Source organism: Saccoglossus kowalevskii, chromosome 3 (genome assembly GCF_978046115.1).
Source record: "Saccoglossus kowalevskii chromosome 3, keSacKowa6.1, whole genome shotgun sequence".
Lineage (NCBI taxonomy): Eukaryota > Metazoa > Hemichordata > Enteropneusta > Harrimaniidae > Saccoglossus > Saccoglossus kowalevskii.
The window spans coordinates 20,033,462-20,047,570 of NC_140643.1; the positions used below are offsets into that span (position 1 = coordinate 20,033,462).

The window sequence follows — 14,109 nt, forward strand, 5'->3', positions numbered from 1 at the left end:
TTGAAAATTTTACACATCATGGTGGCATGCAATGTTTTAATAATTCTGCAAATCCTGTAGTGAGCGTTGTCACCAAGAATTGACTAAGACAAACATATAAAGCAAAAATTAGAACATGTTTAGTTGCTGAACGAACAGACAGAACCGGTACAATACATTGAACGGGTTCTTTGCAATTTTTGGGTAGGATATACATATGTTGCGGCGAAATATATCGATACAAAACACAAAGCTATGATCGGTAGAAATGAACAAAAAGCGGTGTTCTCTCTTGTTCACGATGTCGATTGAGAAACAAAGATGCAGTGCAGTAGAAACATACGAAATATATTTACGAGCAAATGAATAAACAATCAACGATATCATAATGAATAAACAATCAACGAAAAAGTGCGAGTTAACTCGAACAATGCATCTCAGCCACAGTACTTGTAATCGTTGAACTGGAGGAAAGCACATTCTCTCCCGCGTGCGCAGTCATTTTAAAATATGTCTCTAGAGGGCAGCAAACACAATTGGGTAATGTTTATGTTAGTGTAAAATAGTGTAAACGCCAGACAAAAATATCGGAAGCGTTATTGTCTGCGTATTTAACATCACATGAACTAAGTCAAGTATTTACCGCTTCTTCGCAGCATTCCGAAATTAGAAAGTTTTGATGAAGGTCGACACTAGATGGCGCTTGCAGTATTGTGATCAGCTGTTTGGGAACAAATAATGGAGTTATGCAGTTGACACTGCGTAGGCTTGTTTTCGCTGGAGTTGTTGTGTACAGCATAATTACCTGTTACACAACGTTTATTTTATTAACTCGTGTGTCTGACACATCAACAAACGGTTTTAAGAAGCCCAGGCCGCTGGCAAAAGGTGCGTGTGTGGTAGGAATTCGCGTCCTTTGTTCATGTGTTGAGATAGAGAGAACTGGCTGCTACTTTGTATCGACCTTAAAGTTAACTATGTTTGTCAGTTTGTCAACTGTTAATGAAATAGCGCAATTTGGGGATATAAGTGTACAATTTGTGAATATAAATGTACGTAATTTGAATAATATAGTGCATACTGGGTTTAAAATAATATATACCGTAGATATTATAATATTATTTTATACAAATCAATGTCATATGTGGTGAATGAATGAATGAATTCATAATCACTTTTGTTTTAATATAGATATTCAGTTCCCATTACATTTTTGATACTCGTTATATAATATAGATGTTGAGAAACAAAATGTGTAATAATTTACAATGTGTAAAAAACATTAATAATGTTTATAGTTACAAAAAATAATGAAAACAGACACTTTAAAACGCAATAAATAATAAAAAACTTTCAGATATTATTTCAAAATATTGTTTAACAGCTGTGGTTCTGTCATTCACTTTTTTTTCACATTGTCAGACATGATCTAATTTAGTTGTAAGTTGCAATACCAAGGAGGCCAACAAAGTGTACCAAACAAGAACAAAGACTGCATGACAACCAAAAGTCCCAAAAACAAAACTTTCAAATAAATTGTTGCATAGGTTGTCAGTATAGGTTAGCCTTCAGAACTGTGCAAATTGGTGTTTGTCCTCACTTACTTTTGAACTTTTTTTTATTTCTATGTAATAATTTTGGTGTAACTTTTTTTGCTTTCCATGACTCATGCATTTCCATGACTCATATTCTACTTGTACCTGTTACATTTTAAGCATTTTTTTGAAGTGTTTGTATATTGGCCGGTGGCCTAGGAAAGCAATACAATATTCACATGCATATATGTCCTATGGTATACATTTCTTTCCTGCATGGATGGGGATGGAAGATTTTATTTCTTAATTCAAAAAGAATCATTTTATTTTTTAGACAGCAAACGTCACCAGGACAATGAAGAATGGAATCCATGGGGAGAAGAGCTGTTCCGAAATGAGGCAGATGATAACAAAGATGTGAAACCAAAGTTTAAATGGAGCAGCAGTAAAAAGTTGGATTTTGGGAAAAAATTTAATCCCATTAATGAAAGCGATGGCTATCATTATGTTGAAGTTTGGGGCAAAGCAGCAATTGGTAATCAGTAAAACATTTACTATATTCTGTTCATGACTTTCTTTGGTCTGATTTTTGCTCTTGTACATATATAACTTTTCTGTAATTTTCACTAAAGGGGCTAAAATGAGCTATTGTTGTAACACAGGGCATGACATTACTAAGGTAAACGAGAATTCTTAAATTGCATGTGGGTGGTGGAATTTCCTGAATTTACCAGCTTTACCCATTTTCATGCGTCTTCAGAAATATCTTTTTAGCTTTGACTTATTATTTGAACAGCTCCCTCATGTGTCAATATAAACACATTTTTGGTCAGTGAGTTTGACCTTTTTGTCTGTGAGAGTGCCCTCTCCTGTGATGTCAATAGTACATACCAATGACTTGTCTTTGTCTAATGTCTCTGTTTACATTGCTTTGTATTCTTGTAGGTCATTACTTTTGGGAGCACATACTTGAAGGGAAACTGGAATCCAAGATGAATGGCATATGGCATTATGGTTTTAAGAAAGAAAGGAATATCAAATTCAAGTAAGTGTACTGACTATATACTCTGCAGTCAACAAAGCCATGTGTACATAAATATGGGTTTGTTGACTTCATTGTATACTGCAAAACAAGAAATGTTTGCTATCTGATGATTCAAGGGCAAGGGTGAAGACTTACTAGTAATTTCTTGAAGGTCAGCGTGACCTCTAGTCTACTGCACATTTTTACATTATGGAAGAGAACTTTCAATTGTATATAAGAGAAGACTATTTTCACACTGGAAACAAACTCAACAAAGATATGACAGTTTAAGCTGTTGCCATAAGTGATTGTTTGTTGTATTTATTGGCAACTTGTGCTCATTTCTCCAAAATAAAATAGGTTTAAAATCATATAGGGAATGTTGAAGAGTAACGTTATGCAGTATAAAACTTGCTTCATTCTTGTTTTAATGTACACATTCCCCCCTCTACAGATTTCGAACAGGACCCGGAGTGATACCCAGTAAGGCGCCAGTTGACGTGCAATATCTTATACTCCTTATAAATGGCAGAGCGCCAGATAAAATTGACTTCGCACATCTTTGGTTGCAACATCTCTCAACTTTGTCTGAACTTCAAAAGACGGCAGTCCTCTTACTGGGCAATGAGCAATGTGACAATGATTGGTTTTTACCATACATGAGACAGCACGGTGGATTGGTGGATCATCTGTTTATCGTCTATGACAGTCCAATGATTGACAGCATATACATTCACCCTTGGCCACTTGGAGTTGCCACGTAAGTTGCACTGATTTTTGAGAAATAATAAATATGACCCCAGAATATAAAAACAATTTAGTTGGATTATAAATCTACATTGTAACTGAATATGGATATGAGCCCAATTGAGAGGAGAATGACATAATAAGTACCTTATTTTGCAATAGACCTACCTTGGTATATGTTACTATTAGGGCAAATAAGTAATCTGTTGTATGCATTATAAACAATATTATTCAGTCATCTTATCAAACAAAACAATGTAGATAATTAACACGTTTTATTGTTATGCAAAGTGTCTCCAGTACTATATGCTATTTTGCTGTGGAAAACACCCGGGAATAATAAAAATTTATATTCTATAATGTACTCTGTAATGTTAATTATGATTTGTTTTATTATTGAATTTTAGTTGTAACATTGGAATATTCCTTGGTATTTCAACAGCATTGGTTACTTTAAAAATGAAACAACATCACATGAACATCAACAACGTTTTTGGGTTACTTTGTTATTATGGAAAATTGTTTACAATGTAAATAATTTTTCTATACTTTTATTATTTATTAAATTAAAATAGTTTTTTTTTTTTCAAACATACCCCATAAGCGCAATGGCTTTTCATGATTGAAAATATCTAAATCAAAACCAGCATTGTACCTAGGAATATTTATTTATTCACTTCAAAAAGGTAATACTTTCAACAGCAATCCAAACAATTATGCAACTATTTGTGCCAAGTAATGACAAGTTATTGCGCAGAAAGCACTGTTAAGTGCACCTCAAAATGCACAATGGTAATCCTACGAATACATCCGTCTTCAACTATTGTGATACAAAGTCTGCATCTTCTAATTTGAACTTTTCAGATATCGTGGTTTCAACAAAATTGAAGCTCTTACAACGGAACTGAATTTTGGCAGAAAGTACATGTGTAATTTCATGGGTACAGTCTATGATAATTCGTCCAGACAGATGCTCATCAAAGTTTTATCTGACAGTGATTACAGTGACAGATGTTATATGAAAACGAGACAAGCGTAAGTTGAATCACCTGAAATATCTGTTACAATGATTTACATTGTGTTTACAGGAAACATATTCAGACCATGTAAATACCTTTTAATATATGCTAAATATAGTTATGTTATTGAAAAGACATCTGTTTACATTACTGTGAATGAAAAAGCAACCCAACCACAGCAGTATTGTAATATAGCTTACTGTTTTGATAACAAAGTTGCAATATTCATATCAGCTTACCATTGCCAGCCTATAGCGTCTCAACCAATCAGAATTGCTTAGTTATTAAGCCTAGTTTCTGAGTTTGATTTGTGCCTTCAGTTTGTAGTCTGAACATAAAAAGCATCAAGTACAGTTCTGGGAAGTTTATATGATGTAAAGCCCTCCGTCATTTATTTATATAGATCTTTTGACTTTGTCTTCTTGCACTGATAGAAGAAACAGCTGGGTTTGAACTCAAATCTCAGAATGAGTGTTTGAAATACACTTAGTATCTTGATCTGCCTGAAAGTTGATGTTGGTCAGTGGCTTGAACTTGACTGCACTTTCACACACAGGACTCATTAATGTATATTTATAGATTAAGTTTGATAAAGCACATTATATGTAGGCTTTTCCAGGATATAAAGCAATCATGTGAAATATTAACTTGGGTTACACTTTTTATCCCACAAGAGCCTGAATACTTTGGCTTTATTCTATACTTTATTCTACACAATTCATAGAATACCCCCCGGTAGTTTACTTTGATATATTCATTGGTATATATTAACTTTTCTTTAATTACAAAGTAATCATCGTTAATCAATCAACATCTTCATTACATACAGTGTGGCTAATTTTTCTTTTTAATTTCTAGGTGGGAACCTAATGAAACTGACGACAGTAGAACAAAATATGAACAGACTTTGTTAGAAAGTGATCTGACATTATCTCCTGTTGGTGTGAATACAGAATGTTATAGAATATATGAAGCATGTGCCTACGGATCAGTTCCAGTCATAGAGGACATTATGACATCCGGACAGTGTGGAGACTCAAATTACTGCCAAAATTCACCACTTTGTCTTCTAAAATCTACAAATCCACCATTTATATTCATCAAACACTGGTCAGAACTGCCAGAAATTTTAAGACTTGAAGAAAAACTAACTCTCAGTGAGAAAGTGGAGAGGAGAACTAATTTAGTACAATGGTATAAAAAGTTTAGGTTGAATTTAAAAAATGGGTTCCTGGATATGCTTCAGAAAAGCTTTTTTGACAGTGTGACGTAATATAATTTTTTTTCATGGAACCAATTACTCATATCGGTATTAAAAAACAATGGAGTAGCAGTACACATTGTTTTTAACACTCTTCAATAAATATTTTACCATGATAACATTCTTGGGCTTTCTTCTTTTATTTGGTATTGTATCATGTTAACTGAACAAAAATAAATGCAGTTTGCGTCTTGCAATAGAAAGTCAGATTTTTTTTTGTAGATGACATTGATACATGTGCCATAAATGAACAAACCTAATGGTCACCAGACATAAAATAATGTAACTTCCAATTTTTTACAATATATACCCTGGTACATCCAAGTATAAGGGACAACGTCAAAAGATCGATGTCGGATAAAAAACTTATTTCCTTTAGTTTGGGGGTGGGGGGTTTTGACCTCAAAAAGTTTCCATCCTACAAAAACGATTTTATTTTTTAATGAAGTCAAAAAAATCTTGGAGTATTTGTAGTTCGTTTTTTTTCTATCCAATCATGGACAGAAATAACCGAAAAGGGAAAAAACACACAGAAAAATGGTTTGGTTCGAGTGTAAATCTGTGCGTCAAATGAGGTGCATTTGTAAAATCTTTTTACACCCACCCGCAACCAACTGCTATGCAATACTACTGTCCGATTATCAATTTGTATTTAATGGTGAATGTAGTCTGACGCCATGACCAATATTTATCAATTAAGTTTCAGTGGGAGGTAGGGGGGTTTGGAAAAAAACTAAAGGAATTAAGTTTTTTATCCGACATCGATCTTTTGACGTCGTCCCTAAGTACAAGGACTTTTCAAACAAAATGGGCATTAGTGAAAATTTCAGAATGTGCAAAAATGTAATCCATTTAATTGACATTGGTAAATTTAAGTATATGCAATACTTTGGCAGAAAAAACATCCTTAACTTGATGCTAAAAAAAAAAAGATTTTTTCACCAATTTTTTTCTACAAATATTTAGTTAATTTTGGGGAAATGTTTTTGGCATTATGTTGGAGAATGTGAACGTTTTTTTTCAGCCAAATTATTATTGGATTAATGAAAATTGAATGGATACTATCATATGCAGATTAGTTATTTTAGATATACCGGTACATGCCACGGTTGATCACACACTTGTTAATGTTGGGCATTTCTGAACATGGAGCTTGGGCCGGTGTCGGTTTAGAGGAATTTTTTCTCATTTAAAAAAGTTGGGTTTTAACCACGACTTTTGCATTAGTAGTCAGCTTCAAGAATGTATTTTTCATCACATGATATGTGCTTTTTGTGTTTATGAAACTGTTCCACTAACAGCAATGGAGAGAATCAGTGTGTGCATTTATTACATGTCTCCGTTGGATCGTCATGGTACGAGTCATGTCATGTTAAGTGTGACAGCCATACTTATGGTCAGCATCTTGTAAACCTTGTTCACTTTTTGGCCTTGTAACATTTACAAGAGGTTTGTCATATGTGTGGGTGTTACACTTGAAATTGCACGACTACCCATGTGATTATCTATACAAACAGACAGAGTACTCAAGAACTTTCAAGATTATCTTATTTATTCCTTTGTACATATATACAATATTTACAATAAAAGTTTAAACTAAGTTTCAGTAATATATTAATTATAGATCAACTAAATTACATCTAGATAAAACAATATCTAAAACTATGAATGTCCAAATTTATTGCATAAGAAATTAAAAAAAAAAATAGGGAGTGGAAAAACCTAGGCAATCTAAAATGAGATTTTGTAACCGTAACAAACCAAACTAGCAGTACCATACTATGTTTATAAAAATGCTCTGTAATTTTTACTTTTATAATATATTTAATAGCTTTTAAATAAAACCATCAAATGAATTTGAGGAAAACAAAAAAGATGTCAATAAGAATAAAGATTCATTAGAAAATACTCCCGCAACAAGAATAGAAGCATCTTAAAATGTGTTGTATGTACTGTGAATTTTTTATGCCTACAATAGCAGTTTTCTACTTTTCTCAAAAACCACGCCTCTTTTACACTGTACGAAGACTAATATTATGTATGTTCATAAGCCAAGTGAATTGCCCTGAGAATTGCAAAGCACATACTATATGGGGTCTGGATCCAGAGTTTATTTTCTAAATGATAAAATGGTCTAGGTCAAAATAAATCCTATTTTAATGATCCACTTAAAATGCATGCTATTTTTATTTGCACTGCTATAAGAAATGTGCTTCTAATAGAGCAACTACTGTATATATTTTCAATAATTTAAGAAACAAATACAAACAATAAATTAGATCATATACTCTTCTCTTGTCTCTATATAGCTCAGAATCAATTAGATAGTGTATACTGTATTTGCTCTATATTTAATGGAACATAACTAAATAAATTTGGGATCACAATGGGCATTTTTTATGCACTTCTAATACAGCAAATAGAGTATTACGGGTGTCTAAGCCTGGAGTCAACCAATCATTGCACAGGTAGTGATAATTATTTATTTCAGTCGAGTACAATATTTAGGACATGCAACTGAACATGTCCTTGTAGAAAAACCACATTATGCAAGAATGTGGAAAATGTTTCTTAAAGTGAAAGTAAAAAAAAACAGAGCTAAGTTTACAGCCACTTAACTCGACTGTTTACTGTGAAAAAGAACTGAAGACAATATATCTTGGGATGCCTGCGTTACATATTTCACTATGATCATAAATTTATAAAATGAAACAAAATTGTATGCTGGAATGTGGAAAACTGTTTTCATAGCTGATAGCTGTAGAAAGTTTCCAAGACTAGAAGTCTATATAATCACTACAAAGGTTAAGGTTCAAATTTTATGATTATAAATGTCCTGAGGATACAACTGGGATGTGCAGGTTTCCAGTTACAGCCTAAAGTATGCTCAGTATGTTACTGTCTGTGACATTCACTATCTGTAACATTCCTCAAACCATGGGTCTGATGATTCCATCATGTCATCTTCTTCTTGTGTTTCTGGCAGCTTACCCCACAATAGTATATTACATCCTATAAAGCATCAAATTAAAATGTTAGTCCAAAGGGCTTTGTTTTACAGCCACACTAGTCTAGACTGCCACAGTTGTTTATTTCTACTGTGCCATTGCTGACTCTTTAAATCAAATTGATAAATTGCTGAAAACTCTTGGTTTCCCTGGTCAGCCTGAGAATGGCAACAGTCAGCTGGCGTACAAGTGATAATATAATAAATGTGATTAATCCACCAATATTTACTATATGGTGGTAGCCATCTTGAACACTGCTTGAAACTAAATGAAGAGAAACGGTTTCCTACAAATCAGGAAGCCCAAAGAAAAACTTTCACATCTAAACGATTGGGGTAACATTAAGCTAATCGCTAATAAAATTCGACTTCATTCGCCATTTTTGCATGGACAGTCCCTTGTATACGAACACCTCATTACACTAAGAACATGAAACACTATCCCTAGTATATTTAAAGCAAAATCGCTATCCAACTGTAAGACCGTTGCTGATTAGCACCTAAAGTATGATGACCTCCTCCTACTGTTATGTACATAGATTCACCCAGAGTGCAAGTGCCAACAAAAAGGTGCCAGTGAGATTCAAAAGCCAACCGTTTCATCAAAACCAAAGCAGTTAGCCAATTCGCTAGCGAGTTTGCAATACTTCTGAGACTTGCTGTATTTAAATGCATTGTTGTTAATTGTATATTGCATACGAGTGATTATCGCCAGAGTTTTATATATTTATCACATGCATGTTTCCACATTCTGAAAAAGTAGAGAGTAGAGTGGTGATAGTGGAACTATTGCTGGTATAACACCAGATATAAATATATTGTTGCACGTGCCTTGTATGCTGATTTTGTTGAACCCTGGGGTTTCACTTCAAGCAAACAGTGAGTGGTGATAATACTTGTTTGTTCATTTCACTAAGATTTCTTTTTAATTTCAAATGATTTTTTTGGAGAGACTGAATTATAATTCAGAAAATATACACATGGAGCTCGCCAAAATCAAAATGAACCATTGTTACTATAATCCATAGTTATCAAACCGCATATATAAACCTGAAGCTCTGGTAGCTTGATCGTACAGTGAAAAAAAGTTTGGCAGTATGCGATAAGCAATTTCTGTCTGTCCTATATTAACTCACACTGTGGCTATGCACAATCAATTGAACTGAAATATTTTTAAAATCATTTTCCAGTGGGGGAATAATAAATGAATAATACATTCCTCATTGTGAACAGCAATATACCACAGAAATTTAAACTTGATTTTTGTAGCAATTTTAGCCTGTAATTTAGTGTTCATTTAAAAATAGATAATAGAAGGCACTCATCAGATTAACTCATCAAAATTACTGGCATTATAGTGCAAACAATCAACATTCACTTATAATGCAAGTCTTAAATATAATATTCAACGATTGAAATTGCACAGTCACGCCATCAGTTGCCTTATGTAACCAACATTGTTGTCTCCAAACTACATATTGGGTTACCTCATGAATTACAGCGGACGCAAGATATTTACATACACCTAACTCCCACACCCGGAAGGTAATTACCAAGGGACTTTGCAACATCGCCAGACACTTCCCTAGACACTCCAATGACCGTTGTAGACGCAATAAAGTTACATACCCACTCACGTGACAGTTAATCAAAACACCGGGCGCGGAATGCCTCTGATGTTTGGCCACGAGGAACGAGGGGTAGTTGGACTATTCCATTGCTTTGTAGGAACCAAAATCATTGCTGTGTAACACTTGAGAGAAATATAATACAAACTAAAACTAGGAATGAATATTAACAAGAAATGATAAATATAAATTCTTTTGATTTTTAGTTTGTTGAGATATTGTCAATGGATTTATAGTAATAATATTAGCGGTGTGAGTGTCCCGTTCAATTTCTCCCACAATGGCTGGTCCCATTGCCAGTTTGCCAGAACACTCATCGCCCAGTCAATCTTTCCCTGAAATCTTCTACTTCGTTTCACCTCCACACCGTCACTATATACCAGTTTCAAATATCTTTCAGATCGCAGACAAAATTCGGTAAACTTAACAATTTCTTATGTAACATTCAGTCGACGACCGCCGCTACTTCTTTCAAAATGTATCCAACCAATGCGACAAAAATGCCGCACAATCCCTTGAACCATTGTCGTCGCTAGTCCAACTTCCTTCGCCGTCGATCATTCGCAAGAGGCGAATAATCACCATCTCAGTGTCTTTGTCTAAACGCTTTGACATAATAGCAATAATTGTTCAAAATCTGTATTCAAAACTAAACTGTATTCAAAACGAGGAAAGTTTAGGTAATTTCATTATATGTTGGGGGCGTTTTTAAATATTTGTATCAACTAGGTTTATTATTTTCGTGAAACGTTCAAAATAGAATGTATTAAATGAACGAGCATATGTATGCATGAAATAATAAAATGTTCGTTATCAACAATGATTAAAACATTTGTTTGATGAATGTTTGTTGACTATCTGAAGCCCTGATCCGTTGTTTTGATTAATTGTCACGTAGGCGTGTATGTAAATTTATTGCGTCTACAACGGTCGTTGGAGCGTTTAGCAAAGTCTCTGGGCATGTTGCAAAGTCCCTCGGTAATTACCTGCTGGGTGCGAGAGTTATGTGTATGTAAGTATCTTGCGCTCGCTGTAATTACCTAATGTAACACAGCCTTAACAGATAGAAACCAGGTTCAAACAAGTTAATTGTATGCGTATGGTGGACATGTATATCAAGTATCAGGCTTCTGTTCAATTATTTCCTTATGACTCGTACAAATATGTTATGGACTAATGATTGCGTGAAGGATAATTATGTTCTCCTATATATAATATAGATTTGCTCACCTGTATTATCCACTCTGTCAAGTGCATATGTGGCAGTGCTATGAAACATCCAGAAATGACCATTGTTACAAGACTGCATACATGGAGTACATGGTAAAATTACATGATAGCCTACAATATTACCACTGAAATACAAAATAATATATACATTTTACATTTATGGGGACATACTAGTGTATTATGTCACTACAGTAAGTAAGCTCCAATGTAAGGTTGGTACAAAATAAACATATTTGAAAAATAAACATATTTGAAAAATATGTTTACATAATAAATACAACATTAATTTTTACAGGTTATACTACTTTTATATTTGATCATATTCACTGGGGTTTTAAAAACACAGATTTTCCATTGAAACGTTGAGTGCCATTGTCATTTTACATGTTCATTTAATTTAGCAGATTTCAACTACATGTATCAGCAAAAGGTAGAGAAATTAAAACCCAGTAAATAATTGATGTATTTACAGTATTGTATTAATGAAGCCCTACACATGCATAACAGATGAAAAAATGCTTACATCATTTTCACTATTACATGTATGTAAGCCTTCTATTGTCTTCCAAAGCTACGATGTAATCCCTCTATTGATCATTTTAAATGAAATGCATCATGGAAGAACCACAATGTACAGGTTTAAATTTTTTTTCTTCCATTTTTTCGATGCAATATATATAACCTATACACATGAGCAAATACTGTAGCATTAACTTTTGTTAACAATTATCAATTGTGCAACGTAGGGCTCCTAAAACATCTTGAGATGCAGCAATACAAAGATTTAGGTTTAACAATTATAATTAATATCTGAAGCCAAAATAGACAAAAGTCACAGACTCACTCACACATGACAATTTACGTGAGTGACTGCCTGAATGGAGTTACAAGAATAAAGGAAACAGTGATTCAGAAAAAATACAATGCAATTCTTTTTGAGTGTAAACAAGAAAGGGAAAGAAAAAGACACAATAATTTTGAGAACAATTATATTATTAGCAGAAAGCCAACTATAAATAACTATAACTATGAGTTGAATGACTCAGTTCATAAACCTTTAAATATATTGGTTAAGCGGGGGGGGGGGGGGGGGGGGGGGAGTCATCACCTGCTCATGCGTCAGATGGCCATAGCGCGTCATTATTTATAAACAAGGGTCTACCCATGAGTCTTTATCGTCGCTTGGGACTCAATTCTCGCGTGTGCGCAGGTAACGACCCTCCCTCTTTAAATTTAAAGAGTGACCAATAATAACCTCAATTATATGTTGTACACAATTTACACTGTTGAATATATCATTATTTTAGTCATTTATTATCGAGACGGACATATACTAACCAAAATAGAATGAAAAAAATTTTTTCTTTACCACTACAGATGGTCAATTGTAGTATATGGCTGTGAATTACATACAGGTTTAAATACTAAAAGTAATCATGATGCAAGCTGGTGCTGAGAACAAAGAAGACCAAACTCCCATGCTTGTTTTTTGTTTATTATTGAGATGAGTGAAGCTGTACCTCTTTATCCACATTCACACACAGCTACATGTACCATCTCTACAAGAATTTTATAAATTCTAAATTTATACATCCAAGACATGAACATAATTACTGTTACGTTAAATTAATAAATTTAAGAGGGCAAATTAACTATCCCAGTATGTCTACATTATTTTGCAAAACTATAACTGTGAATATTCAGACAGGATCATCTGATAGTGTTTGTCATGTAATGGCAGTAAAATTATAAATACTATGATTAAACTCTAAATTTACAATTCATAGAAGTGGAGGGTAGGAGGAACAATGGTAATGTCTACTTTTAGTTCTGACTACAAAGGAATTTACTATATCGCTCATATTGCCCTCAAAAGAAAAAATGTTATCAAATTGAATGCAGATATTTCAGTCAGTATTTTATTTATTTTTGTCATCCCTTGAAGTTGAAGAAATATCTCACCCATTTAATAAATACATTGATCACTGTATCACATAATGAATGTTACCAAAGCTAAACTTACCATTGTGTGCAGGCTACATCTCTGATTCTGCAATTGCAGTTCGATGTTATATAAGTTGGCCCAACAACATCAACATGACTGTGAATAAAATAAAATTATGATTTTTTCCCCAGAGAGTTTAGCTGAAACCGTACTAGGTATCTAAAAAACAATAAAAGCCTGTATAACCACCAGTTTCTCCCGTGACAACAGAAAAATCCGTGTCGGCGCACATACCGAGTGTGCTCGATAAAACACGGCTTACTCATGGCCACTCGTTAGCAACACAAGCGCTCAAAATTATATTACTAAAACGATTTTACTTACTATTTAGGAGGAAAATCCGTTGAAAATAGTTCAACATTAGTGTCTGCCAACAAAATTGCTTTCATTCCCCTGCGGCAGACGCAATTTTCACAAAATTTACACAGCAACTCCTGAACTGGTTTCGTTTTAAAAGCAGGATGTTTGTATCTTTTACTCATTGTTACACACCTCGCCTAAAATGTGTGCAAATATCAAAATGGTTTTGTAATTTTCGAAAAAAGGTTTCCTCAGAGCACGGGTTTCCACAGTGTACGCGTTCTGCTGGTAGGTGTTGTTATAAAAGACCGAAGCTGATTGGGTAATATTTAAAAGTCTTGTTATTGTAACGAAGCTTTTTTATTGGCTGCCAT

General features: G+C 33.8%; 2 protein-coding genes across 2 annotated transcripts; one reads left to right on the plus strand and one right to left on the minus strand.

The window, feature by feature from the left end:
- Positions 1–693: 693 nt before the first annotated feature.
- On the plus strand, positions 694–5,768 carry LOC100371491 (ribitol-5-phosphate xylosyltransferase 1-like). The gene is made up of 6 exons (XM_002740273.4): positions 694–867; positions 1,849–2,049; positions 2,460–2,559; positions 2,993–3,298; positions 4,150–4,320; positions 5,163–5,768. Exons 1-6 carry the CDS (start codon positions 726–728, stop codon positions 5,575–5,577), a joined length of 1,335 nt encoding a protein of 444 aa, XP_002740319.1. The 5' UTR covers positions 694–725; the 3' UTR covers positions 5,578–5,768.
- Positions 5,769–7,099: 1,331 nt separating this feature from the next.
- Positions 7,100–14,030, minus strand: LOC100369843 (protein FAM72A-like). Its single transcript, XM_002740262.4, has 4 exons — positions 13,760–14,030; positions 13,454–13,531; positions 11,431–11,555; positions 7,100–8,577 (listed from the first exon to the last, which is right to left on the minus strand). The coding sequence occupies exons 1-4, from the start codon at positions 13,915–13,917 to the stop codon at positions 8,480–8,482; spliced, it is 459 nt and encodes a 152-aa protein (XP_002740308.1). The 5' UTR covers positions 13,918–14,030; the 3' UTR covers positions 7,100–8,479.
- Positions 14,031–14,109: the final 79 nt, after the last annotated feature.

Bases quoted from the DNA above. Each gene is read 5' to 3' on its own strand.
- LOC100369843 (XM_002740262.4), bottom strand. From the start codon at position 13,917: ATGAGTAAAAGATACAAACATCCTGCTTTTAAAACGAAACCAGTTCAG. The intron at 13,532-13,759 runs GTAAGTAAAATC...TTTTATTCACAG, and splicing joins ACGGATTTTCCTCCTAAATA to TCATGTTGATGTTGTTGGGC. The intron at 11,556-13,453 runs GTAAGTTTAGCT...TTTGTATTTCAG, and splicing joins GATGTAGCCTGCACACAATG to TGGTAATATTGTAGGCTATC.
- LOC100371491 (XM_002740273.4), top strand. From the start codon at position 726: ATGCAGTTGACACTGCGTAGGCTTGTTTTCGCTGGAGTTGTTGTGTAC. The intron at 868-1,848 runs GTGCGTGTGTGG...TTTATTTTTTAG, and splicing joins GCCCAGGCCGCTGGCAAAAG to ACAGCAAACGTCACCAGGAC. The intron at 2,050-2,459 runs GTAATCAGTAAA...GTATTCTTGTAG, and splicing joins TTGGGGCAAAGCAGCAATTG to GTCATTACTTTTGGGAGCAC.